We start from the raw sequence: 26,194 nt of genomic DNA on the forward strand, positions 1-26,194 counted from the left end.
AAAGTGTTGGATGGCATATGAGGGTGAAAGAGTTCTATTTAAACATGATACAGAATGCTTATGATATAAGTTATAACATAATATCATGTAGCAATTACATCACAAGTATTCTTTATCATGTAAGAGTTCAATTTAAACATTACAGAGAATGCTTGTGTTGTAGATCAATACTCCTTTTGTTCTGGTGGATTTAAAGTCATAATAACTCTTCGTTTTGGCCAAAAATTGGATTTTCCTGGAAAAAACGGCAATTTTCCCGTACTTACCAATGGCCAACGACCCCATTCCTGCATTCAAAGTTAATCCAGGGTTTTTTTCCTAAACGTACGGTTTTTTGTTAAAATCTCTTAAGAGATTTTAACTGACGGAGCTCTCTCTGAATTTGCAAAGTCACTGGTGACCTACTTAAAACCGCGGGAAAAGCAGACAACAACAACACTATATAAGATTCATGAGATATATTCGTCTTTTTGTTAAAAATGCATTTATATCTACAATGTGTGCCATTCTGGGCTTTTCGTTATCCGACGCACTGTACAAAAACTCGCAACTTACGTCTGAGGGTTGCCCGCCATGTTATTTTGGTCTCGAATGAACGCGAGAATCCGCTCGACACCATTACGTCATTAGCAACGAATGCACTTGTCGACCGGAAAAAAGGGATCGAAAGCCCTATTGACAAGCACAGATTTTAGTTTTCCTACAATAACGGCCGTTTTAGTGGTAAAATACAATAGAATATATTTCCATGCGTTGTTTACAATGTATTTCGTGCGGATTTTTGAATCTCAAAGGAAGAGTTATTATTGCTTTAATTACCAACATTATTAATATTTCTAATTTCTCACCAGAAATGGTCTCTTTGACCCATTTTGCCTATAAAAACACATTCCTCTATTTTCTAAATTGAAGTTATCATTTACCCTCCCCCTATATGTTTATGTGTAAACTTAAGCCATAAAAAACTTTCCAGAAAGAAAAAAAAAACCCTGCCAGTAAATGATTTATTTCTTAATGCGACCATCCAGGGTATAATTCATCACTGAATGCAATGGGGATCAATTTCTTTTATCAATCATCTAACTCTCAGCCATCCATCAAATTATGATTTATCTCCTTAATCGTAGAGCCGTGTAATTAACCACTATAAAGCCAAAGCAAAATTAGACAGCAAAGCTGGTAAAAGGACAGTAACACTCTTTGTTAACAGTAATCATCCATAATCATTATCTTTTATGTTAAATGTAGTTAAATGTAATGTGACCAAACAAATGTATCAAATGTATGATTTCTTATTATTATTATGAGTATCAAGACAAAACAATCAACTGACAGTACATGGGAATGTTTAATTATAACAATTAGATTGGAAAGATGCTGATAATACAGAAATACTCCAAGTGAAAAAGAGAAAATATATAGTAGAGATAATATTGTTGAGTAAAAATAGACAGCTAGGCTGTTGCTGGACATTTAATTATAATGTGAACATATTAAAAAAAAATAATGTCAGTTTTGTGTGGCATCATATGAAACGAGAAAATGTGTAAGAAATCTGCCTTTCAGGGATAAAGATGATTGAAAGTTATGTGCCATGAATAAATCCTTAGCAATATAAAACAAGTGAATCCACAGTGTTGAGCAACTGACTAATTCAACAGAACTTACAAGAAAGCAAGAAACTCTCTATGAAAATTTCCAAATATCCATGGAAAAAATTGTCAACTTTAATCCTCTACCACAACATAATCATTACCCTGTCATAGTTTCAGGTCCTACTATGCTCTAAATCTTGCAAAACCCATTAGTTTTATGCTAAGACTGGGTTCCCATACCTAGATCGATCTAACTGGATTGATCTATCTCCAAGGGGTTTCTCACTAAATTGCTTTCAGCTTAAGCAGCTTTTATGTCTGGCACGCCTACTGAAACTGCTAAACGATCATAATTAATTACCCCTTAACAGCTTCAGTAAGCGTGCCAGACATCAGAATCGCTTAAGCTGAAAGCAATTTAGCAAGAAACCCCCTTGGAGATGGATCGATCCACAGTTAGTACGATAGGGTCTGGGAATGGTCCCTAAGACACGAAACTTGGTGCCATCTTGGATGGTTCTTCTTGCAGTAATTCAATGAGGGAGGAGCTGCCCCTGCCCAAAAAATCTGCAATCAACATCTATGTATGCCTATTATAAATTTTGAGCACGATCATTCTTAAATGAAGTTGGAAATGTGGCACATTCTTTAAAAGATGTCTTATTTCACATGAAAGATATTATGTATGTCCAGTCTTATTTCACATGTAGGATATTATGTATATCCAATTAAGAAAAAACCACTCTGCAATTCATTAACGTAAAAGCTATTACGATACCATTGTGTGGGGGCTTCTACTTTGTTAAGGCTTAATTAGAAATGCCATTAACACTATTTGAGTGAAAAAAAGTAATCAATTTCAATTATACTAAAACACTCCTGCTTCTTTTTAGCTGTCTTCATCTTAATCCCATCAAAACAGAAATCTCACCTCAATCTTAAGGTCTTTTATCTCCAGTGGTATGCTTAAGTGGAGGCTTCAATTAGGTGACATTTTGTAATATCCAAGCTATTAAAATGTTAATCTCTCAAAGTGAACTGCTACAACTACTGTATCTCAAAAGTAGACTATCAATTTAAAAGGGACTTGAGCTTAAATTTGGATAAAGCACCGTGTTACAGTTATACAAGTCAGTTCACTTGTGCTGCCACTTTGGTTATTTCTGTATAAAACAATTGTATTGCATATATAGAAAACAAAAAGCATAAACCAGATCACAATCACAAAGTTAACCATTATATCATATAAATCGTCATCTCCTGGCAGTTCATGGAATGATATATGTATTTTATATCCGACTATAAAGTCATTCAAAGAAAATAGCCAGGGTGCTTAAAACAATCAAGGAAAACGAATCAAAACAGTGACATTAGTCTGTTGCTTGTATGACAGCTATGTGTGCGATATATACATAGGTAAATGCAATAAAGATTGTTCTGAATGGTTCTTTATTAGCTGTGGAAATCCCAGCTGCAAAATTAATGTAAAATCTGTAAGCAAGCACTTCAAACTTCCAGAAATAATCAATAAATCTACGTCTGGTCAAGAGCACATAGGTTAATTTAATGGGATATTTGGCTCCTGGGGAAAATGCCAACATTTCTTCACATTTAATAAAGACACCATGCCACTGGTCATTTATCAGTCAAGGTAAGAATTGAAAGCAAACGCATTTTTTCCATTGCTATCTGAGACCTGTTCACTTAAAGTAGTTAAAAAAAACCCTGTTAGCAATTATTTGTTAACAAGAAAACACCTAATTCACCAGATATGGTAAAATGATTTAGTATTAACCCTGAAGGTGTAAATAAGCATCAGTTTTCTTTATTTCAACCAACAATGATAAAATAGCAGTAAGAGAAAAGTGAACCCAAAGTATTAAGTCTACTGAATATATTAAACTGCATCAATTAAATCATAAATTGAGTCAAGATTTCAAATTTGATAAATCAATAATTTCCAACATAAATATGGGCCATTCATAGAGAAGAGTTAGAAAAGTGAAGAAATCATCATTACAGACACTTAAGATGACATGAGATAACTTTATTATCATATTTATACTAAGTATAAAATGAAAATCTTCGTGATCTGTAAATAACATACCCAACTTCTACCAGGTAAACTCCAATTAACAATTACATTAAACTACATAATAAGTTTAATTATACTTTGATGTAAGGGGGTTATTAACTATCATTAAGCAGCTTCAGTAGGCTTACCAGATATCTAAGCCTCTTAAGATGAATATAATTTAGCAAGAATCCCCTTGAAGATAGACCGATCCAGCTAGATTGATCTAGGTATGGGAATGGGGTCTAAGCCTTATATTTGTCTACTTTCATGTGCCATTTAAGGTGACATCAGAGTTATGGATCAAGAATGAAATTTCATTTCTGGACAAAAAAAAAAAAAATACTTATGTAACACTGTAGGTATAATTAGCCAAGGAAGTGCCAAAGCTTGTCAGCGGTAGATTATTACAAACTTACAAATCCAGTTTTAAAAAAACTCATCAGAGCAACTCTCAAGAGGATCCTGTCCGTCAATCAGCCGGCAGATAGGTTTCTTTTGAAGTAAATGTGTCAATTAAGTGAAGCACTGAATTTTTTTTTTCATAACTGGTGTTAGAACATGAAGTGAAAAACACAGAGGGTAATCGCAGCAGCACAGCAATCTCCTGTTGAAGAACAGAAATTAACTGGCTTACGCCACGGGTGTTGCACATACCACATATAAATCAGCCATGGTACAAGTAAGATACAACACTCATCAGGAAAGTACATGTGGTACTACCCTCTACCAGGGCCACAGATTGATTTTTTTACAAGATATTCACATATATGTCTTTGGTTAATTCATGAAACTTTTTTTCACTGCGACTATGCTATGAAATCTCAAGGGTAATTATAGGACAGGTAATTAATTGTTAGCAAAACTACTCAGGCACTGCCAATTCACAAGTTCCTGCCAAATCCCTCGGACTGCAATTAAGGCAGTTAATTGCTGGCTTAAATTGCTTGATTTACTGTACTAAATCTGGGCGGTATAACCTTGATTGGTCAATGAAACTAAAAAGCACAGAAAACAACTTTTAAATACCATACTAGTCCACCACGAGCAAAAAGGAAGAAAAGCAATCAACATTGGATATTATTAAATATTTTCAAATTTTTATAATGTGCTTTGAATGTGGTCTAAGTCCCACATGTAAAACTGACCTGTTACATTCATTTCCAGTTTGATATCCAGATATATTTTCAAAATCAATTCTGAATTTTGCTCTGTGCAGAGGACATACTGAAAACTACATGTGTGTGATCTCAAATTTCAATATAATTTCTCACCTAATGCAGTTTAAATGTTAGCCGCAAAGCCTGCTTTATCTTTCTATGAAAAAAATCCCCTCCCTGCTCTTTGAATCTAAATCTCCCCTCTGGCAGAGAGAGATAGCATGGACAGGGCAGACAAGGTGCACCCTGAATGGGTTCACATCTGTCACTTGCTGTGCGCCTGGCACGTACAGTGGTTGAACCAGATTTCACTTTGTGTGAATCTACCTCATTTTTTTCTGCCAGACAATCTTTTTATTGAGGTATTTCAAAGTATTTATCCAGACTTTATAATGAAAACCCAACTACTTCTACAGGTCTAAGCTTAATTCTTTCTTACACCAGGGACAGATACAGTCGACCTGCACTTCAAATGCAACATTTATAGTGATTAGTCCAGATTTTTTATCAATGTGAACCCATTTTGCAAATAGTCAAAGGCATTTTAAAATATACCAGACAGTGGCAGGAAGCGAATTAACTAAGACAGACTGAAAAATCAAATACTGGGTAGTTTAGTGGCTTCATTCCATCTTTCATGTTTAAACCCTCATATTCATTTATTTAATATTTCCTGCTGGAGTTTACACACAGGGAAAATTTCCAAATCATATCTTGTACGAAATCAAATAGGGAATGATTCACTGGAACACTTGGGTGCAAAAATAGACTAATTTCATTTGGTAAATATGTATATGGCACTCTATCAAAAAAAATCTTAGAAAAACTGATTCCAGTTGGAATTCATTGGCACACAAAAATTGACAAATCATATCTTGTAGGAAATGAAATAGGAAATGATCCTCTGGCTTGTTTGGGTGGAAAAATTAATGAGTTTAATATGAAAATACATGTAGCACTCAATCACAAATTCTTTGAAAAACTGATTTGAACCAAATTATATTGATCCACACAAAAAACAACCTCAAATCAACAATGTCAATAAAATGAAAAATAATTTTTTTAATGGTACTGGTAGGATTTATTGACAAAGTACAGTGTAACAAATTTAAGTAATTCTTTCTTACCATTACTTTCATTACTTTTGCTAAATTTCTATTTACCATTGCTTTTGCTTTCTATTTTTATATCTTCTGTGCATAACATTTCAACATGACTTAAAGCCATACCCCCCGATCAGTATCTTCAAGATACACCTCTTAACCAGTCATCGTGGCAACAATGAAATTAACCAGCCTGACATGAATTGATTACTACGCATATTGTCAAACCAGAACCTGGTGTTTGGTAGATATTCATTGATTTCGTAATTATAGTACACGAAAAAAGGGCAAAAAGTTACACGCACTCCCAATAATAATCTCACTCTAAAAATGAAAATATAAATCAAGCACGTAAAGATCAAAGTATGATAGGCCTAAGATGTTATTTATGTATTAATCTTTTTTTTTTTCAATGGCATGAATAGCAGTAACTTCCAGTGTTTCTTCTAACACATGATAATAAGTAATATATATGTAGACATGCAACACAGTCAAACAACTGAAGCATGACAGAAGTCTTATATTAAGATTCATGTTACCTAGAAAGTGAAATGAAATACCCTGTAAGGTATGAAAATTATTACTACTGTAGAGGAACACAAAATGTACTCCGGAAATTTATGTGTAAATATCATTTTTTTTTGGGAGGGGGGGGGGGGGTGATGTAATATAACCTTGCGGTATTTCTATTCAGAACACCATGTTGGCATGTGGTCAGGTTTACCTGCAATACTTTGACATATTTAGTACTAGCTTAATATGCATCTTTAATTATATAAAGCAGGAAATTGAATTTACAGAACTGAATACAGAAGTAGAATTCTGAAAGATACTAAGAACAGCAGAGTTACAGCTGAGAGACAGAAAATGAAGAATGAGCAGCTTCTGAAGCACCTAGATGTATTCAAAGTTCAACAAAACGTAATCAAAAGTATTATAAAGAAGAAACTGTCCTGCAGAACCATGCAATTAATGTCCAACAAACTTTGTCATAAACAGAAGATATTTTTAAGTATAGCATACATATACAAGCCTGACTGACATAACTCTTTCTCTCATTTCCTACATCTTCTTACACCCACCCCCACAACTCAAGAAGTCTGAGGCACTGAACCATTCACAAAATGGCTAATGATAGATACATGCTTGTCTCACTGTCTCAAGAAAAAAATACTTCATAGTATCCAGTTATCCTCTTGGCAAATGACTATCGGAAGAGCTTCAGCGTGCCCATCAGATAACAACTCCATAGTTCATTTGCCTCAATGGAAGAATTAGAGAATAGATGATCGACATACACCAGAGGATTTACTATGCCTACTGCTGATAATCTGTCTAAGATCATCTTAAAAAAAAAGGGGAGATAAGACGTCTCGCTCTCATTAAAAGTCATTAGATCAGTGAAGATGAAATTGAAGTCAAGACCCACCCCTCTAATTGCAGGACGGAAGCCAATTCATCTTCAATTTTCCAAACTCGACCTCATCTCTTGACCCTTTTTTAAGCAGAAAATATTGATGTCAGTGACACTGGCCTTACTATAGTAATCGGCCATTCACCTGAGAAATATCTCAAGAATTTGGGCCTCAGAACTTAACTTACCAGGACTTTTTGACATGTAAACTTACCATCAAAGCATCTCTCTGTCTGGTCACCAGGTCAATTCTAAAATGCTGGTACAGGTGGTTTAGTGCCTTCAGCAGCAGTTTGGGCTTGTCTTGGTACACCTGCACGCTGAGAATGATCTGGTTCTCGTTGTCATCTCCCGTCACCTGGAAAGATGAAGACATTTTTCTTAATATTAAAAGAGTTTGTTTCTTTCCAGTATACGCCCCTGATTTTTTCCTTTTTTTTCTTTCTTTTTCTATCACCATTACCTAAAAAAATTAGATAACTCAAAATATTATCAAATACAATTATTTTAGTTAAAAAATACATAAGATAACACTGAGGACAGGAAAACTGTTTTTTTTTTATTGTCCCTTGAGTAAAGATGGTGATAAAGTACATAATTTCTAAAAAGACTAAACTTGTTTTACCAAAGAGGCATGACTTTCATTTCAACCCTTCATCAGTCTAAGAAACATCAACTCTCAAAGGTACAAAACATGTTTAGTCTCTTAAGAAATTATCTACTTTATCACTATCTTTCTTTACTTAAAAGAAAAACAGAAAAATTTTTTTTTCAAAATGTGTTTAAATATTGTATGATTTATGATACCATAATTTACTACAAACCGCCGTGTGGGGGACCACCAGAACCAAGTCCTTCAAAATCAACTGCCGCAAAGAATCAGGAACTAAACTACTCAAACCTTACTAATCAAATTAAATCTTGCAGCATATTCTCAAGAGACATCCCCAGCTTAAAATATTCAAATACGACTGGGTATCCAGCAGTCTGCGGGGTGTGGGTGTAAATTGTTGGGAGGCTAAAAAATGGTTTGAGGTTACTCATATATATATATTTTAAAGAAATATTTTCTTCAACCACTTTCCAATGCCTTCCTGTGTGCCCTGGTCATATTTCAGAGTCTCGAGGAGAAAGTTGGATTTGGACAAGAAGGGATGTACAAGATGTAAGGCTGAGTTTTTGTCTGCCACTGCTTTTCTTAAATCCCTCTTCATAAGTCCCACTCTAATTAAATGAGAAATATTATTCCATAAAACTTCCTTTGTGAATATCATAATTGACTCCCTTAATCCTCATTCATAATTATTCTATTTAATAAGTGCTTTAACAGCTAGGGCTACACAGTAAAAGTTTCAGAGCTACAAAGGTGTACGTTTGTAGCATTTTCTGTGCTATTGTTGTATGCAATTTATAGCATAGCATCCCTTAGGAAAATGAAAAGTTTGCAGCAATACTGCAGCAAATTTGCAGCAGGCCTGATATTTTTGTTAGGGATTCTATTTCAAGAACATAGTTAATTCTTCCAAATAAAACTTACAGAAAACTGAGCCCAAAAGTATCATATTATGGTTTTGATCTAAGTAAATTCCAACAAAGCTTTCTTTATTATTTTACATAACCCGGTTTTTCTAGATGGTTCCTATTCTCTATATCAATTATTGAGTCAAACCACTTTCTAAATACCAAAATAAATTAGTAAAATACAAATGAAATATATATAAAAGGAATTGACATTTTTGTATTTTAATCAGCCAACTATTATCATGACCTGGTAATGTTACCACAAACTTTTACTTGCAATTGACCATTTTCAAAATCCGACTATTTCAATTTAACAAAACATACAAACAATAATCTTGAGAACTGCTCTTAAGTTTCCAGTGTAACAACAAACTTGGAGCAAGCAGTGGAATCAATATATATATATATATATATATATATATTTTTTTTTTTTTTTTCATTTTTTTTTAAATGTCAATGGAATGTTTCTTGCACTGAAGAGAGAGTTTTCTACAGACTAACACAAATGTCAGTCTAGAAAGTGTAAAGTACATTATAATTACAGGACAGGATGTGGGGATAAACTGACAACTAAAGCAACAAATTTTACATCATATCTGGGAATTATTCTGGAAGGATGGACTGTGCAATTAACCACATCCATCAATCACTGCCCAGTAAAACTGATTTAATTCTAAACTTGGATACAGTAGGGAAAGCTGACAATCATACCAATAATGCCTATAATCATCTTACATTATTCTGGGAATGTTTGACAGTGCAGTTCATCACTTTTTACTGGCATTTTGCTCTGACACAAATAGCCAAACAAAGCTGTGAAAACGCATCATGTTTACTAATACGCTGTAAATGCCATTTCATGTCTTCTTGTAGTCCATCTTTTTATTTACTCGAGGTCAGCCACAATCATCAATTACACAAAGCTATTATCGAAATGTTCTTGGAGGTCTTAATTCTAACAGATACATCCAATATTATTTACTCTCTAAGAGGCATTTTTAAGAGATACTGGAATGACTTGTACTCAACAGTCAAAAAATGCAGCTTACATTTTGAGAAAATCTGCAGCAACATTTAAAAATGCTGGATTCCACAAATACTGCAATGATAACATATATAAAACTTTTTCACTATAAAAAGGCATTGGCTGCTATCAAACACAATTTTCATAAGCAATATATATTTCAATCCTGGAGTTTACCGGTTTTAAACTGGTGTATTAGGCTAATAGCAAGCAACCAAATCAGTATTAATACTTGGGCCCAGTATTTTAGGAAGTTATGTGAGGCCAAAAATTCAAAATGAGAATATTACACCAACTTTCCATTGTTAATTTAAACAAACATAACATGAATCTAAAAAACATCAAGGACAGACAATTTGTCAGAAGATTAATCAAAGACAAAAAAATATACCTAGCTTTGCCACGATTTATGAACATGAACACATATTAATACACCCATATACATTTTCATCATACTTCCATACATCATTCTCTTTCATCTTTGTTACTATCATTATTTATTCATTATTTCATTTATTTTTGTATACAGGTATAAACTCAAGATCACAGATTCCAACAAATTAATTCTGTGACTCATAATCTAGGATTGATCATAGAGGCAACATTCAATGTTTACACTCCTTTCTATAGTTAGCTTGACTCCTACAGCTTTATAATACTTTTTTTTTTATTTTGCATTGCATCTAGGAAATGTTTAAACATCAAAGATCAGAAGTCATTATTAAGGACACACAAAAAATACAGGAAAAAAAAACAATAGCAAAGAGACAGCAAAGTGAATCAGTCAGACCATTTGTCTAAAAAATCACATTTTCCTCACTGGCATTTGAAAGTCAGTGACAATGACCCCTGATGGGTATATAAAGATCTTTTGTTTGCAGACCAGTAATGTCAAATGGATTATCAGAAAATATTATTTTGACTTCGTGACTTTTTGGATAAAAGACCACCAATAATCCCAAAATAACACAACCTTTTCTGGCTGCAGAAGCAGCAACACAAAGCACCATTCTTCTACAAAAACCCAACAATAAGAAGTCTTCTTTCAACAACTTCTTTCCGACTTTCATTCGATCTGACCTTTTCTTTTAAGCGAGACTAGAGCAATTATCTCTCCTCGGCCTCTAATGTGATGTAAGATAAGGATATCGGGGAGACTGGAACAGCGAGTGGCACGTACAGATTCATGCTGAGGTTCACCATTAATTTTTGTCTGGCAAAGAAATCATGGCAGTGTTTATAGCCAGGGTTGTTCAACACTGGAAAACAGCTACACTTGCAAGGTTAGATGTCAGTTAGTGGTGAATGTCCATGGCCAATGCATGGCCAAATGCAGTTCATAGTCTCTTTTGCACGGGGACTCCAGCTCCTGCTTTACGGGACAGAACAAACTCAGACAGATGGACAGACAGGCAGACAGACAGACAGACAGACAGACGTGGACACACGCACACACATACACCATACCATAGCATTGTAGTATTATTCCTTTGTCCTATACATATTTGCTTGGTTGCAATGTGAAATGTAACTCATATCATCACAGTTGAATAGTATGCAGTCTCCCTAATGATGACTAGTTAACTCATAAATCAGCATTCTAACTTCACTTGTAAATGGAAATTATACCGATAAGAAAGAAAAATTGAGTCAATTTAAATTGATTTTGTCCCACTGTCATTAGCAAGCTATGAAATATGTTTGGTTAATTGACTGTTGACTAATTTGTTCTAGTGATGAATTGAGGGATGGAAACACTTGCAGGTGACACACCTTTAGGGCAGGAATGTTCTCCCTCCTGCAGGCTTCGTGAGCACAGTTGAGAAGTCCGAGAAACTCCAGCCTTCTGCCCTCTAGCCCTGGGATGCCGCACGCGTACAACCTGAAACAGATATAATGATAACTTGAGAACTAACATTACAACTGGGCTATACTTATAAAATCACTTTTAAAATCACCTGCCATTATAGTATACTTCTGTGTAGTTTTATAGAGTGAGAGATATCACACAGAGAGAGAGAGAGAGAGAGAGAGAGAGAGAGAGAGAGAGAGAGAGAGAGAGAGAGAGAGAGAGAGAGAGAGAGAGAGAGAGAGAGAGAGAGAGAGAGAGAGAGAGAGAGAGAGAGAGAGAGAGAGAGAGAGAAAATGAAACCTGAAGTGTGTCTTTCACAATTTTTATAGGACTGCTTTCTAAGAATTAAACTGAGCTCATTTGTGAATTTTTTGGGGAGATAAATGTAGAATATGTAGATTTTACTTATACCACATGTCAAAATCAAATACATTGCTAAAAGTTTATTTGGACTAATCAAAAAGTTGGGTCTTAGCTCTTAAAATGTAATTTTTCACTTCTGTTTACACAATTTTCCTTTATCTTCAGAAAAAAAGTACATACAAACATATGCAGAAACATATGACACATACACACAAACACAGAAACACACACATGCACCTGCACGCACATGCAAGACATTTTCCAAGCACACACAACAAACACATACTTATGACAAAAACATAATATTCAAGAGAAAATGAAATATTTCTGTTATTTAATCATTTCTCTTTTTTTGTACATTCAGTTCTTTGTATCTCGCCACATTTTGCATACTAAATGTAATAAAGTATCAAAGGAATGGAAATAAGCCTGATATTTCCATATCTTTTTTTTTTTCCTTCTCCCATTTCAATTTCCTGTCTTTTCCAATCCTGTAACCCAAGTTATTAAACTAGAGCCTCAAAGTGTTCTTGCTGGCAATATCTTTTAAACCACCATAAAACTCAGACATCCCAGCTTGCTTATCACTGGGGAGTTTTATGATGTGTTTGTATCATTACGCGTGTTCATTACTTAACCATGAATCTCTTTTTTGATCCCTAGAAGACAAATACAGAAGAACGGTTTAAGCAGCTCAATTTTGTCCCTTTGAAAGCAGACCTTACAGTGATATATTTCTGAACGTAATTTTTAACCATAGAATCTGCTTCGCAATTATGCCCAAAGGTTGGCCAGGATTCTTTTAATTAGATGTGTCTGTTCTTTCTTTTCAGCTACATATCAATGGCAATTTGTTCCGAATCTGTTGAGTCATTCTCTTTTTATCTCATAAATATTCCGTCTCGGTGCATTACCTAATCTGATGATATGCTTTCATCATCATTATTATCCATCATTTCTTCTAATCCAGGGAGCAATCTTCATTCAGTTCTCGTCCTTTATTTTATATCATAACTCCTATTCAATTATTCATGATTTTTTGCTAGAGAGTAACCTGGCATAGACTAGTACTATCAAGGTAGACCTTCGATAACTGGTTCCTTACCATTGAATCTATACAAGGGCACCTGTCTGTAAAACCCCAAGTGGGTTGCCTCATCAAAGGCAGCAGACTTCATTTGCTTACATTTTTAACAACCAGGTATATACAAAAGAACAATTTCTAAATCAAAAAACACCTGGGCCCAGTTTTATAAAGGACGTTTAGCACTAACCAGTGTTTAACCCTAACCAGACCTTAACAGTCTGTTAGTTAACTGACCTTTAAATAATTATTTAATCCAGTTAAACACTGGCCAGTTAACTAATTGGTTGTTTTCCGTCAGAAGACTGTATATGAAACACAATTTAACCATCTTTTAGTTAATGGGTGTAAGGAGAATTTATCCACTGGTTAGGCTTATCCACTGGTAAGTGCTAAATGCCCTTTATAAAACTGGGCCCAGATGAATAAGTAATTCATGCATCATTATGGTTTTGGCACATTTGAAATTTCTCTGAATGGAAATTCGATAAAAAAGTAATTTGCTTAAGTTGTACAGACAAATTATGCTGTGATCAGCCCAGATGGTCTTTACAATAATTATCATACATAACCTGTCAAACCTAGAATACTTCTATTGATTCAATAAATTATTCAACAGTATACTTTTCATTCAAGAACATAGTGCTAGGTACCCTTTTATCAGTGCTCTTCAACAGGGTTGAATATCAAATTACTGTGGCTGTTTTCATGTCCAACTTGTGTTCCTACTAAGTACAGATGTCTTTATTGTAACACTAAGGTTTGATCCTATCATGTAATAATGCTGGTGATTGGGGGGGGGGGGGGGGGGGGGGGGGGAATCCCCTTTCACTAGCATATACATTCCATAGCATATACACTCCATAAACCTCACTAGCATATACACTCCATAAACCTCCACATGAGAGTTCTAGTGCCCCAATCAAAAGTAATCCAGTTTACTGATCCTATCAAGCATGGAGGGGGGGAGGGGGGGGAGGGGCATTGGGGTAGCTCCCTTAAAATGTTACATTATACAAGGCTATTAAGATGTCAATGTCTCCCAATATTTCAACTGCGATACACATAAAGGGAATAAAATAATCGTTAAATGAGTTTACAATGTAATGATACATTTTGTTAACATGAGTTATAAGAAGCAAATGAATAAATCAAGATCTAAGAGATAACACTTTATATTCTAGCACAAAATCCTTGCAGAGAAATGTTGATAAAAATTTCCTTTTTTAAAAAATTAATGAATTTATCAAATATGTTTCATCATCTCTTACATTTTTTATATATTTCAAATAAATAATTTTCAATTTTTAAACTCTTCACTGGCAAGACTAAAAAAAAGCAAATTCTAAAATTTTGTGTCATCAAAGAAAAATGTTGATGAAACTTGGCTTGTGCATGCGTGCATATCTTAAAGTGCATGCGCGTAGGTATCATATTTCTTAAATACCTAGTGGCTGTAATCAGCAAACTAGAATGATTGACTGGTTCCTTTGAAATCCCCATTTGGTTAGCACTGCTCCCGCTAAGACAACCGCAACTAATAATAGCCTTTTTACCATTGTTCATTGCATCACTAAGTGTCATACATTTACTTTATAACTGCGGTTATTTTTTTCCAATATACTTATAAACACAGTCTAAATGAGATGAAATGATGCTGATCTTTTAAAGCAGACAATTCATTTTCAGTAGCACCACCTACGGATAAAGAACAGTTTAAAACCCAGCTGCAATTTTCCCATCAATTTTCTTCATTGATGGTGGCATTTTTGAGAAATCGATTGAATAAACTTAAAGACAACCCCCATCTTTGTTTGCACGATTGGTGCTTATAATAGAATCTCCTTTATTTCTAATTTAAGTCAATTAAGGTGAAGTAAACTGTGAACAAATAAAAAAAAAAAAACAAAGAGCAAAACCACATGGGACTAATTCATCTGTAACAAACAGGAAATACTTTTTCAAAATCATCGAGAGAAAAAAAAAGTACAAAATTCCACACATCTTCACCCCAGATGTTTTGAAATGCAATTCATCAATCATACCTGATAAAAGGATGCATGTATCTAAAGACTGCCTGAACGGGTCATGAATGGTAAATTAATTAATTGTTTTTGCACATGGTACATTTAATTACTTTGTCACACTGACAGAAGTGAATATGCGGCTGCATTTATTTCAATGATTTCAGCAAATTGACACAGAGTCTGCTTTATATCATTTTTTCCTACTTTAATTTTATGTGTTTTTTTTAATCTCTCTTTTTTATTTAATCAGTTTAACTACGTATACAATGTTACATTGTCACAGCATATTCTGTGCATCAGATTTGCAGCATAATTGGAGAAGCCTTGAAAGTGGATTAAAATGAGGCTGCAATGTCCACACAAACAAACCCCCGTCATAACCCCGGTTCTCAGACCAAAACTGCACATCTCCACAAGCTGCATATTATCAGGATGATGAATGTGAACCCTTCAATATTTTCTTTGAAGTTTCCAATAGTACAACTGCAGGTTACTGGAAGGTATGAAAAACAAATTAAAAGAAGTGGTAAACATGGCAAGAAGGTCTTAGCAACACCTAATTACTCCACAGCAAATGCTAGGTTCATACTAATTTGCCATGTAGGAGATGATCTGTTTTGACAACATAATGAAATTTGCTAGTTATCTGCTAATTCATCAACTGATAGAGAAAAAAATAGTTATTGGGCTGGTAAAAAAAAATATTTATATTAACCTCAGAAGACATGCCCTTGGCCACAGGGAGTTCAGAAGGGGGTGACTTTGAACCTTTTTGCCAGAAAAAAAAACAGCTTTGGGTAAAAATGTGATGTAATAACATGACGACATTATTGGTAAAAAGCCCACTTTCATCAATAAAGCCTCCCCCTCTTTGAAATTGCTGGCTTTGTGACGTGCAGAGTACATGCATCACGGAAAAAGGTCTGCACATTTTTTAACATGGGAATAAAAAGTTAATTATTCAATCAAGCTTGTGCAAGGAAACATTCCAACTTTTCTACATTTATTTCAATTTCCATTACATTAGTGCAATCAGGATATCCTGTTTGTGAATAACTTGTTTCCTGCTCTTTTGAAAAAGTACTCAGGATTCAGAAATTGTTTTTTTTTTTTTTTTTTTTACCATAGGCTTGTGTTGCTGATCTATGGCTTAGCTAAAAGAAAGCCCTCAAGTATAAGAATCTCATCATCTTTTTTTTTCTCCAGTGATAATGGGTTTTTTAGAAGACCCAATCTTTTTGAATTTTAAATTGAACTAAATAAAACTGCTTTTCAAAAAATCCCATCACACTTTCATAATTGCCTACAGAATCAATTCAATTTCATTCATTGCATCCTAAGCTTTCTGATTGTGCACCCAGTCACAAGATACTAATCGCTCTGCACAAGGCAAACGCAGCACAATCTTTGACAAACACTCAACCGCGGTAAATGTAGATTGGCAGTAGTATGTAAATCACACTTCCTGATTATTTGCTATAAAAACCACAAGCCTCCCACTTATTTGCCAAGGACCAGCGATCAGACAAGGACCAGCGCTCATACAAGGATCCCTGGGATTCTAGCTGGTATTATTCCAACAGAAAACATATACCTTGGTGCCTCAGCTCGAGTTCAGCTAAATTTTCAATCTGTCCCTGTTGTGAGGTATGGAAAGCTTTTAATGGTTCAAGCCTAATGTTGCTACTCTATCAGAGTAGGCGAGGGGAAAAACAATTACGCCCAAACAGTTCAAAGTTATTGCATAAACATACAGCATCTGGGACTGGATATACATGGAGTTTCATTAAAAAAAAGAGAGAAGAGAGCAGGATAAAAGAGCAAACGGTACTTTTTTCCAACTGGATATCAAGTTGCAAGAGCCAAATGTAGGATACTTTTTCCGAAGCATTTTTTAAGCACATTGTCAATACAGAAAGGAATGTATAAGACAGATTGCTGTTGAATCAGTTTTTATTGACCAGATATTGAAATTCTTTAAAGTGACTACATCATTTATTTATCAAAGTGTGACACTAAACAAGAAATAGTGTGAAAAGAAAGAATTCCTAACTGGGGATCAGCAAAAAAAAAAAAAAAAAAAAAAAATCTAACTGAACTTGCTGCAAGCTAGAGGCATTAGTGTCACAAAAGCAAAACAAACAGGTAATTTATTACGAACCACAACAACTTTATCTAATCTGGTAAGGATTTGATACAAAATCCACACAAATAGACTGTGATAGTGTTACAGTTTGATACAACAGCATCAGTTTTTAAATACCTAGAAGAATTTATTACAACTGAAACCTGTTGCCGCGCCTGCAGCTGACTTTAACAAGCTGACAGGGAAAAACACTTGCAATCAAAAGTTTATGATTATTGACATGGACAGCCACAAATCTAGATTGCATTTCCCTGAATGAATAGTGCTGGAGACATAGATATGCATGGATTAAATGCAGACTTCTTATATTTCAATTGGTTCAATACTTCTGGGTAATGCCCTCACACGTAACCATATACAGTGCCTGTTGCTACTCTGAAAGACCAGAACACCAGACAGCCTGGAACTGACCAGACTGGGCTCCATTAACTAAAAAAAGACTCACCACAGGGCATCAGTATACGGAAACTGGAGAGTCAGATTCTTAGATATCAGCCAACCCGAATAGGATCCATCGGATTCACTCACAAGTGAGTTTTTAAATGCTCAGTTTGATTCAATACTAGGAGGATATCTTAAGCCATTTCTAACAGCTACTTATTTCAATGATACATCCGTCACAAGTGACTTAGTAGTGACAACAAAGGAGAGAGACAGCAGGTGAGAGACTGTTTTAGATCAATGATCCACAATCTGATTGATTCCAACGGGTAGCAAAGTTTTGCTTTGTCAAAAAAAAAAAATAATAATAATAATAAATAATAAAAAAAAAAAAAATGAATGGCTGAACACAGGCACAGCATCTTTTGGGAAAGAAAATATGAGTAAATCCTTAAATATAGGATACAATTCTGAAAGGCAAGTTGCCAATAACACATTTGACAATTTCTGAAATACTTGGAAATGTTATTTCAGACAGAAACAGCTGTAAGAGTGGTAAGAGACAACTTCTTACTACTTTGAAACTACTTTTTACTACTACGAAACTGTAGCCACCTGGTCCAAAGTCTCAACGCTCTAAATTATTCATGACAGGAACAACCAAAATTAGCAGAGAAAGCTACATTCAGAGGAAATACTTTAATAGTGAGAACAGATTAGAACTCTGATGGGAGCCTTACAAACTGTTCTGAACTCAATGGACAGAAAACTTGAGGTATAAACTTGGGATACTGTAACCAACCATGGCAATGCTCAAAGGAAGGTAGGCTTTCAAATTCAATACTTGCATTGGTTTAAACTGAGAATTAGAGGAACAAATATACAGCCGTACAAACTGCATAAAATCTTGAGTTGCATACAGTGTTAGCAGCCTCAAACATGTATGACAAACTGACTGAGAAAAAGTGTTGTGTGACATTTGAACATTTTGACTGTGTATACCACAGGTGCCCCTAAACTGTATCATAAAGTGTGAAGTGCAAGAGAACAGTTTGCCACTAGAAATACCACTGCTTAAAAAGAACTGTTTTATAAACTGAAGATATCCAGCTTACCATCAAGTCCACCAGCACATATGGTGCCATAATATATAAACAATAATAAAACAGCTGGCAATACCTTTATTGGCATTGGTCTGATAAACAAACGCATATCATCATACAACTATTTCTTCCATATAATAAGATGGTCAACAAAGGACTAGCTGGCTCTTTGATATGTAAATATAATTAATGCCCTGAAGGTGTATGATCAACTGCGGCCAGCAAGAACCACTGGAAACATCAGAACTGCTAAAAGCTGTGCCTCATAGCTGTATAATTAATAATATATTTACAACAGCCATCAAGATTCCAGAAAGCCATCTGCTCAGTTCTTGCAGAGGAGTGGCTGCATGTGGGTACAGAATTTCTCATTTGAAACAAAGAGAACATATATTAAAGGATTACTGGACTTTATAGAGGCAGATCTGGAATTGAACAAACAGACCACTCTTCTGACCAACTGTAACAAGCTTGGGGATGACCAGTGCAGGAACATGGCCAACTGGATGCCACTGACAAGAGGACAAAATTGATATTACCAACTACAGGACAATATGACTGAGACAGTGGCCTTTTCCACTTTGAATTCTTCACAGGTTAACGGCTCCAAACTGGAGGAAGATGATGACACCACCTGTTGGTCAATGTTACAACCATGTTGGTGCAACGCTATATATGTCATCTCTGCCTTTGCCGTAGTCGGAAACTTGGTGACGCTGATGATCATTCTGAACAGTCCCAAACTGAGACAGCGACCCACTTTTGTCTTTCTTTCATTTCTGGCAGCTGCTGATTTTGGCGTCATGGTGGAGCTGTCTACTTTCTGCATTGTGGATAAACCTATTCAAAACTCTATCCAGGAACAACAGTGCGTCTTCTTTAACATTGCCAACTGGATAAATGACAGTACATTGTACTTGTCCTTTGGCTTTATTCTGCTCGTCACCGTACAGCGCTTCACTATTGTCTACTTTCCCTTTTGTGGACCCAAATTTTTCAGTCAAAAAAGATCAATTCATATAAGTGTGTTGACGGTAGTTATTATATTCCTGTGTAACCTATACGTATGTTGGATCAAAACGACAGATACTGATGGGCTTAAGTGTACCGACAACAGCCTAATGTTTAACATACGGATGTATACATTTTTTGCGATCACATCATCAACATGGATTATTATGCTGATGCTATGCATCGCCATTATGCATAGACTGCATAGGCATCACATCAACCATAACATACTTCTACGGTCTGGGCATCAGTCTAGAGGATCCCGCGCAACGCTTGACCACTATAATCGGACACACATAATGCTAATGACCAACGTTGTTGCCTTCATTGTGCTACAGGGACCTGTATTTATTATCGACTTTTTGGAAATAGTTTCAACATTTTCTCTCGCCATCCCTGATACCATACGCGAGGTGATATTCCTGATCAGCAAACTCAACCACTGTGTGAATTTTCTGCTATATGTTTTGACTTGCAAAGAGTTTCGCAGTGAGATTACCAAGTTTTCTGTAGAGTGTAAACACAAGAGACAAAAAAATAAAACCAAGGAGTCTTATTGCGACACTGCAGTCAACCTACCATCGAAAAGAGCTATGAAGGAACTACAAAATTTCAAGTCAACAGTTGCTAATGTATAAAACAGGTGCCATTTGAGTAGCGCCATAGCTCTGCAGTTACAAAGTCCATACTGAATGATTGGCCAAAAATGATATAGAAACACGTTCATAAATAATAGTATTATAACTGAAAACAGTCCCACAGACACAACCAAATGTCAAATTTTATTTTTTCATATGTAAATATATAACACTTTAGAATATTTAAGCTGATACATTTATGAACAAATTGTTTATATTGAATGGCAAATGAAAGGCAGAAGATTTATTAATCTGCAGACATAAAGAGGAAAATGGCCAAATATTAGAACATATGTCATCAAAAATGTAATAAACAATTGTACAAATGTGAGGAAATCTTAATCCTGTTTTATGTTGGCATTCTGTATAGGCAATAGGTTTGATTTTAAAGAAAAGAATTTCAGAGTATGCCATATAGATGTAGGTGAATAAAAGCTAGAGAATGAATAATAAAGAGGTTCATTTATGTTAAATTTATTCATTTGTAAAAGAAAGTAAAGATATATATCCTTATCATGCCTTTGTAAGGCTTTGTAATAGTTATCATTACACTGACTGTACCTCTAGAAAAACTGCAGCTGTAGCTTTAACTGTGAAACAAATAAATAATAGCATGTTAAAGTACTAATACATTTAGCAACTAGAAGTTCAGCAATCTTAAAAATCCGCTTTAAGTATATAAATGATAACAAGGATCTTAATTCTAATTTTCATTTTAAGTGAAAAATTTTATTTCAAGAAATTTACATAGTATTATCATGCAGTCTTGTGTCAAGAAACCAATCTTACAAAACTATTTAGATTGTTTCTCAACACAAGGATCTATGCCTTAAAAGCAAAACATTGCTTCCTTCTACGAATAATGAATAAAATATAATTATAAATTGTCCACGCATTACATTTTCTGAAAGTGTGTTGCACAATCTTAAGCCCCATTTCCATAGATTAGATCGACCTACTTTAGATCGACCTAACTCCCTGGGGGTTCACGCTAAATAGCTGTCAGCCGGGCGGACACGAAAGTTAATTATCCTCTTACAGCTTGTAGTAGGCGGGACGGACATTTAAGTCGGATTATCTGAAAGTAATCTAGTGAGACTCCCCGCGGGGATAGATCGATCTAAAATCTATGGGAATAGAGCCTTATTGCAGGCACAACAGCCATAGTTTTTAGAGCTTTAATATATTTTGTACTTGTGGTTTTATCAATCACTATGCATCACCTATATCAGAACTCTTAACACCTGGAAAAAAAGATTACAAAACCACCTCAAAATACTCCCGAAGTATGATTCAAGATTACACCAGACTGTGAAAACTTGTAATTGTACTAATGGTTTTTCTGACTGCTGGAGGCCAAAACTTCTTACCAAAAGGTTCTTAACATCAGCATTTTGCTCGCAATGGGTGTCTTGGCAACAACTTAAATTTTTATGATGACATAACGAATACAAATAAGGTAATGTCTGTAATCAACCTGATCTCTTTGCAGTCATACCAATATTTAGGTGTTATATTTCAAGTCAAAAATTTTAATCAAATATATTTGTTAAGACAGCCAACATAGCATAACAATGTGCAGAGTCTGGATATAAATTGAATTGTACAAAATACTGTATGAAAAAAAAACATTTTCAGTTATCTGTCCAGAATTTGTAAGATGGAAGAGAAAGCAAAATTCAACTCTATATCTTAATTGCTTAGTTTTGTTATTCCATAAATCTTTATCTTAAACCAAAAATCTGTCTCAAAAATCAACCTCACACACATACACACAAAAAAAAGTAGAAAGTCTGAAGAAAGCAATTTCCCTAAAACCCAAACATTCCACCTGAAACCTGAAGTGTGTCTTTCACAATTTTTGTAGCACTGCTTTCTAAGAATTAATAACTTACAAGTTGCAAAACAGAGAAAATGGGTCAAAGTACCTCCACAGCTTCACATCAATGCTATTTAATAACTTTCTCAATCCAAGTTAAAATCAAAAACCTTTATTTGGTTTCCTTAACATCTTGTGAAGAAGAGCCTCAACTCTTTCTTGTGAAAATCTTAAATTACTAATGCACCAAGAATACACAGGCATTTAGAAATAAGAGCAAACAGCATTAGACAGTAACCAACTTGACTTTTGAGTGCTTATTACAAAATTCTCCATTTTACATCTGCACCTTGTTTTTTATCCGTTCTGATTTTCCTTCATTACCTAGTGTGTATTTCTAACTCTTATGCATTATATTTAATTCAGTGTTGGCATTCTTAACAAATTTGGCAGCCTTCCTGACAAACAGTATAAGGACCAAGAGGCAAAGAGTCAAATCAATCTGCTATTCTGATTCAGGACACACGTTTGTTGTAATAAATGTGCTCATAATCACTGTGAGAGCAAAAACCATACTTTTGATGAATGTTAAGGTCAAAACTGGAGGGCAACAAGCCACTTACTACGACAACTTGCCATTTGGATTTCCACAATCAATTTGCACATTTTGATAAATTTCCTGAAAAGTGCACACTATACCCTTCATTCTGATAGGCACATACAAGTCTACACGGGCATCCAATTAAAGCCACTTACTATGATATCTTGTAATGTGTGATATCTTGTAATTAAATTAATGACATGATTGCTATTTGCTTTAAGCATCTTAGGCCCAATTTCCATAGACACCATCAGTTTATGTAAGTCGCTTGAACTTTGTGGATACTCTTGCTGAATACAATCAGTTTAACAGATTAACAAGCCAGTTTAACAGATACAGAAAAGCCGGTGATTATACCATATTACACTGAACAAGAGGAGGAGTGTCATTCGGTTAAGCTGACTGTACTCAGCAAAAGTCCCTCCAGAGTTGGATTTATCTACACAGACCTATGGTGTCTATGGGAAAGGGGTCTTGCACACTATGTTTTGTAGTTATATAAAAGGAATGTACAGATATCCCATTAACATCCTGAATAATCTAACACACCATTGGGTGACCACCACATATGAGAGAGAGAGAGAGAGAGAGAGAGAGAGAGAGAGAGAGAGAGAGAGAGAGAGAGAGAGAGAGAGAGAGAGAGAGAGAGAGAGAATCAGTTCCATTGTGTTAGGTGTGACACAATACCTGCAGCAGTTGTTCCTGATGGTATGAGTAGGACTGATTGTGCTAGGTGAGAACAGACTGTTAGCCAGACAGCAGCAGTGATTGCTTTTAGTATTATCAAAGTCAAAGTATTGATTTGTTTGCATTGCAGTGTGCCATCTATCTTCTTTTTTTATCTGGCTTAATTTTACAACATTCCCCGCATCAAACAACTTTGCTGGAATCAATAAATCAATGAACACCAGGAAAGTCACACAATATACTCACTCATAATCATACAGAGCTCACACACAAACACACACAAAATACCCACTTGTTTTGGGCAGCTGCTCTTCCTTCCAATTTATGGGAGACGTCCTGGGGTTTCTCAAACCCGGCCAGATTGGTTCCTGACAGGTCAAGGGAGGTCAAGTGGGGTAGCTTCTTGACCAGGGTGCCCAGGCACTTCACCATATCATCTGCATACATCACGGGATTCTCCTCACACTGGGACAGATCAAGGTGCCTGAAAATGTGGGATACATTGACTTCATGGGCTGATTTCCATTAAAATTATAGGTCTATGTAGATCGATCCAACTTCCTTGGACTCTCGCTGAATGCAATCAGTAAACAGATTAGCTAACAGGCCTCCTTTTAGCATTGACTAGAATATAGAAGAGCCACATAGTGGTTACTAGACTAAGTACAGAAGTACACTGGAAAAAAAGGGGAGGCATGCCTTTCAGTTAAACTGATTGTATTCAGCAAGAGTCATAATGGATTTGGATTGATCTACGCTGACTGACAGCTCCTCATGCCTACAAAAAAAAAAAGAGATTAAAACTTCCTCTTAATCTGCCATTTTATGCAATAATTTTAGGACTGAAATTTTTAGCTACCTGGGTAATATTTTTCACATCAAACATTTTTCACTAACATTTTGCCAAAATTCACTTCATCATCGAGCAGCTCTGATTTAATCAGCATTCATTGACTTTTCACTTCAAATTCATCATTTGAAATATTTTTTTATGACACCACCTCACTGTTGGTACCAGTTGCAAGCTAAGTTACTTACCTCAACTTTGTCAGCTGCCCTATATTCTCAAATGCCCCTTTAAGGTTATCAATAGGAACACTGTACAGAATCAGGGCCAACAACTCCGTCAAGTTTGTCAAACAATCCATCAGCTCTACACAGATATGACAATGCGACAAATCCAGGTGGCGCAGCTGTTTGAAAGGCGCCAAAATGGTGGCAATCATGTCGTGGCTCCCTGACATCTTAAGACCATGAAGGCTGAACGCTTTCATCTCTACGCAGTCAAATATGTAATCTTTACCATATCCCGAAGGTGACGAAGAGGACTCCGACTCTGATTCTGAAAAAGAATTGTCTGTCTCCATGTTAGGCACATCTCCTACAGAATGAACATCACCAGAATGCCCCATTACTTCTGCCAGTGAGTCCATTTCATCATCAAACTCGTCAGAGAGTATTCTGCATGACAGATCTATGCCGTTGAGTATCTGAACCGAGTTCCCTATATGCAGCACCTGCAGATTTTTCCCATACTTATTTATACCTTGCTCAATGACAGCACTAGTCAGGTTGGGACACCCAGATATGTCCAGTTCAACGACATCGTGCTTAAGAAGCCTGGTCACTAAATCGTCCATAACCCAACTGTCTCTCAAATTTAAATGTTTTAGGTGAGTGTGTTCAGTGTTCTCAAACAAGCCAAGAAACCCATCTAAATTACTGTCGTAAGTCTCCTTTCTGTATGCTTTCAGTAGTCCCTCGCATAATTCCAGAGGCAGGCAAATGCCATCCTTTAAAGACAAGTGATTGGTTTTTTGGTCAAGGTTACAAAGCACTCCTAAATTATTGGCGCAGTATCTCATACAGAGGCTCTGAAGAGTTTCTGGGTCATTTTCGGACCATCCACCTGTCATGATGCTGCTGTTGCTAATTAAACCTCAACCTTTAAATGGGACTAATTGATAAACTTCAGCATATCTTGTATTATCTGCTCCTTTTCAATTAGAGTCCTTTAAAATGCAGCCAAACCTTCTTTAATCATTGTCATGATGCAATATATAATGCCTGTAAAAAAGAGAGACAAACAGTATGATCAGCAGGATGTAGAATTTAGTGGGTAACATTTTTGGCTCAAATATATCTTGCATTTTGCACATTCAAAACAAGAGTTTACATTTATAACTTTGTTTCAAGGACAACTGACCCACCAGGACAGAACCATGGGATGTGATAATTAAACTTGTCTCATCTTCTGTACACTCATAACTCAATTTCAATAAAAGGAGTGCATAAAATTTAACATGGACCATCATTCTGTAAGTTTCTTTACATGGTAAAGCTAGCTATCAAGTTGGATTTTTTTTCTGAAATTGTAAAATACAACTTTAAAGAGTCACAGTTCTGTCCGTATTGCAAAATGAACACCATGGAATGCATGACGTCCAACAAAAGAGACTATATATATATATATATATATATATACATTTGGCAGAAGACCTAAAATAGGCCTTTTCAAGGGTATTACTAATCTGGAATTAGGTGCAACCATCAATATGTGTAGCTTGTATGTGTATCCTACTGTTTAAGCA

At 35.4% G+C, this 26,194-nt stretch overlaps 1 protein-coding gene across 2 annotated transcripts in view; it reads right to left on the minus strand.

Moving 5' to 3' along the window:
• LOC106159289 (protein zer-1 homolog) overlaps positions 1-26,194 on the minus strand; it is a 45,580-nt gene that overhangs the window by 18,714 nt on the left and 672 nt on the right. For both annotated transcript variants that reach the window (XM_024077563.2, XM_013535517.3), the window contains exons 2-5: positions 24,642-25,670; positions 23,896-24,087; positions 11,665-11,773; positions 7,561-7,704 (exon numbers count right to left, since the gene is read on the minus strand). In XM_024077563.2, the coding sequence (XP_023933331.1) occupies positions 7,561-7,704; positions 11,665-11,773; positions 23,896-24,087; positions 24,642-25,519 (1,323 nt within the window). In that variant the 5' untranslated portion in view covers positions 25,520-25,670. The remainder of the gene's footprint in view (positions 1-7,560; positions 7,705-11,664; positions 11,774-23,895; positions 24,088-24,641; positions 25,671-26,194) is intronic.

The sequence above is a fragment of the Lingula anatina genome, chromosome 3 (genome assembly GCF_051362555.1).
Source record: "Lingula anatina isolate TDL-2025a chromosome 3, LinAna3.0, whole genome shotgun sequence".
In the NCBI taxonomy this organism is placed as follows: domain Eukaryota; kingdom Metazoa; phylum Brachiopoda; class Lingulata; order Lingulida; family Lingulidae; genus Lingula; species Lingula anatina.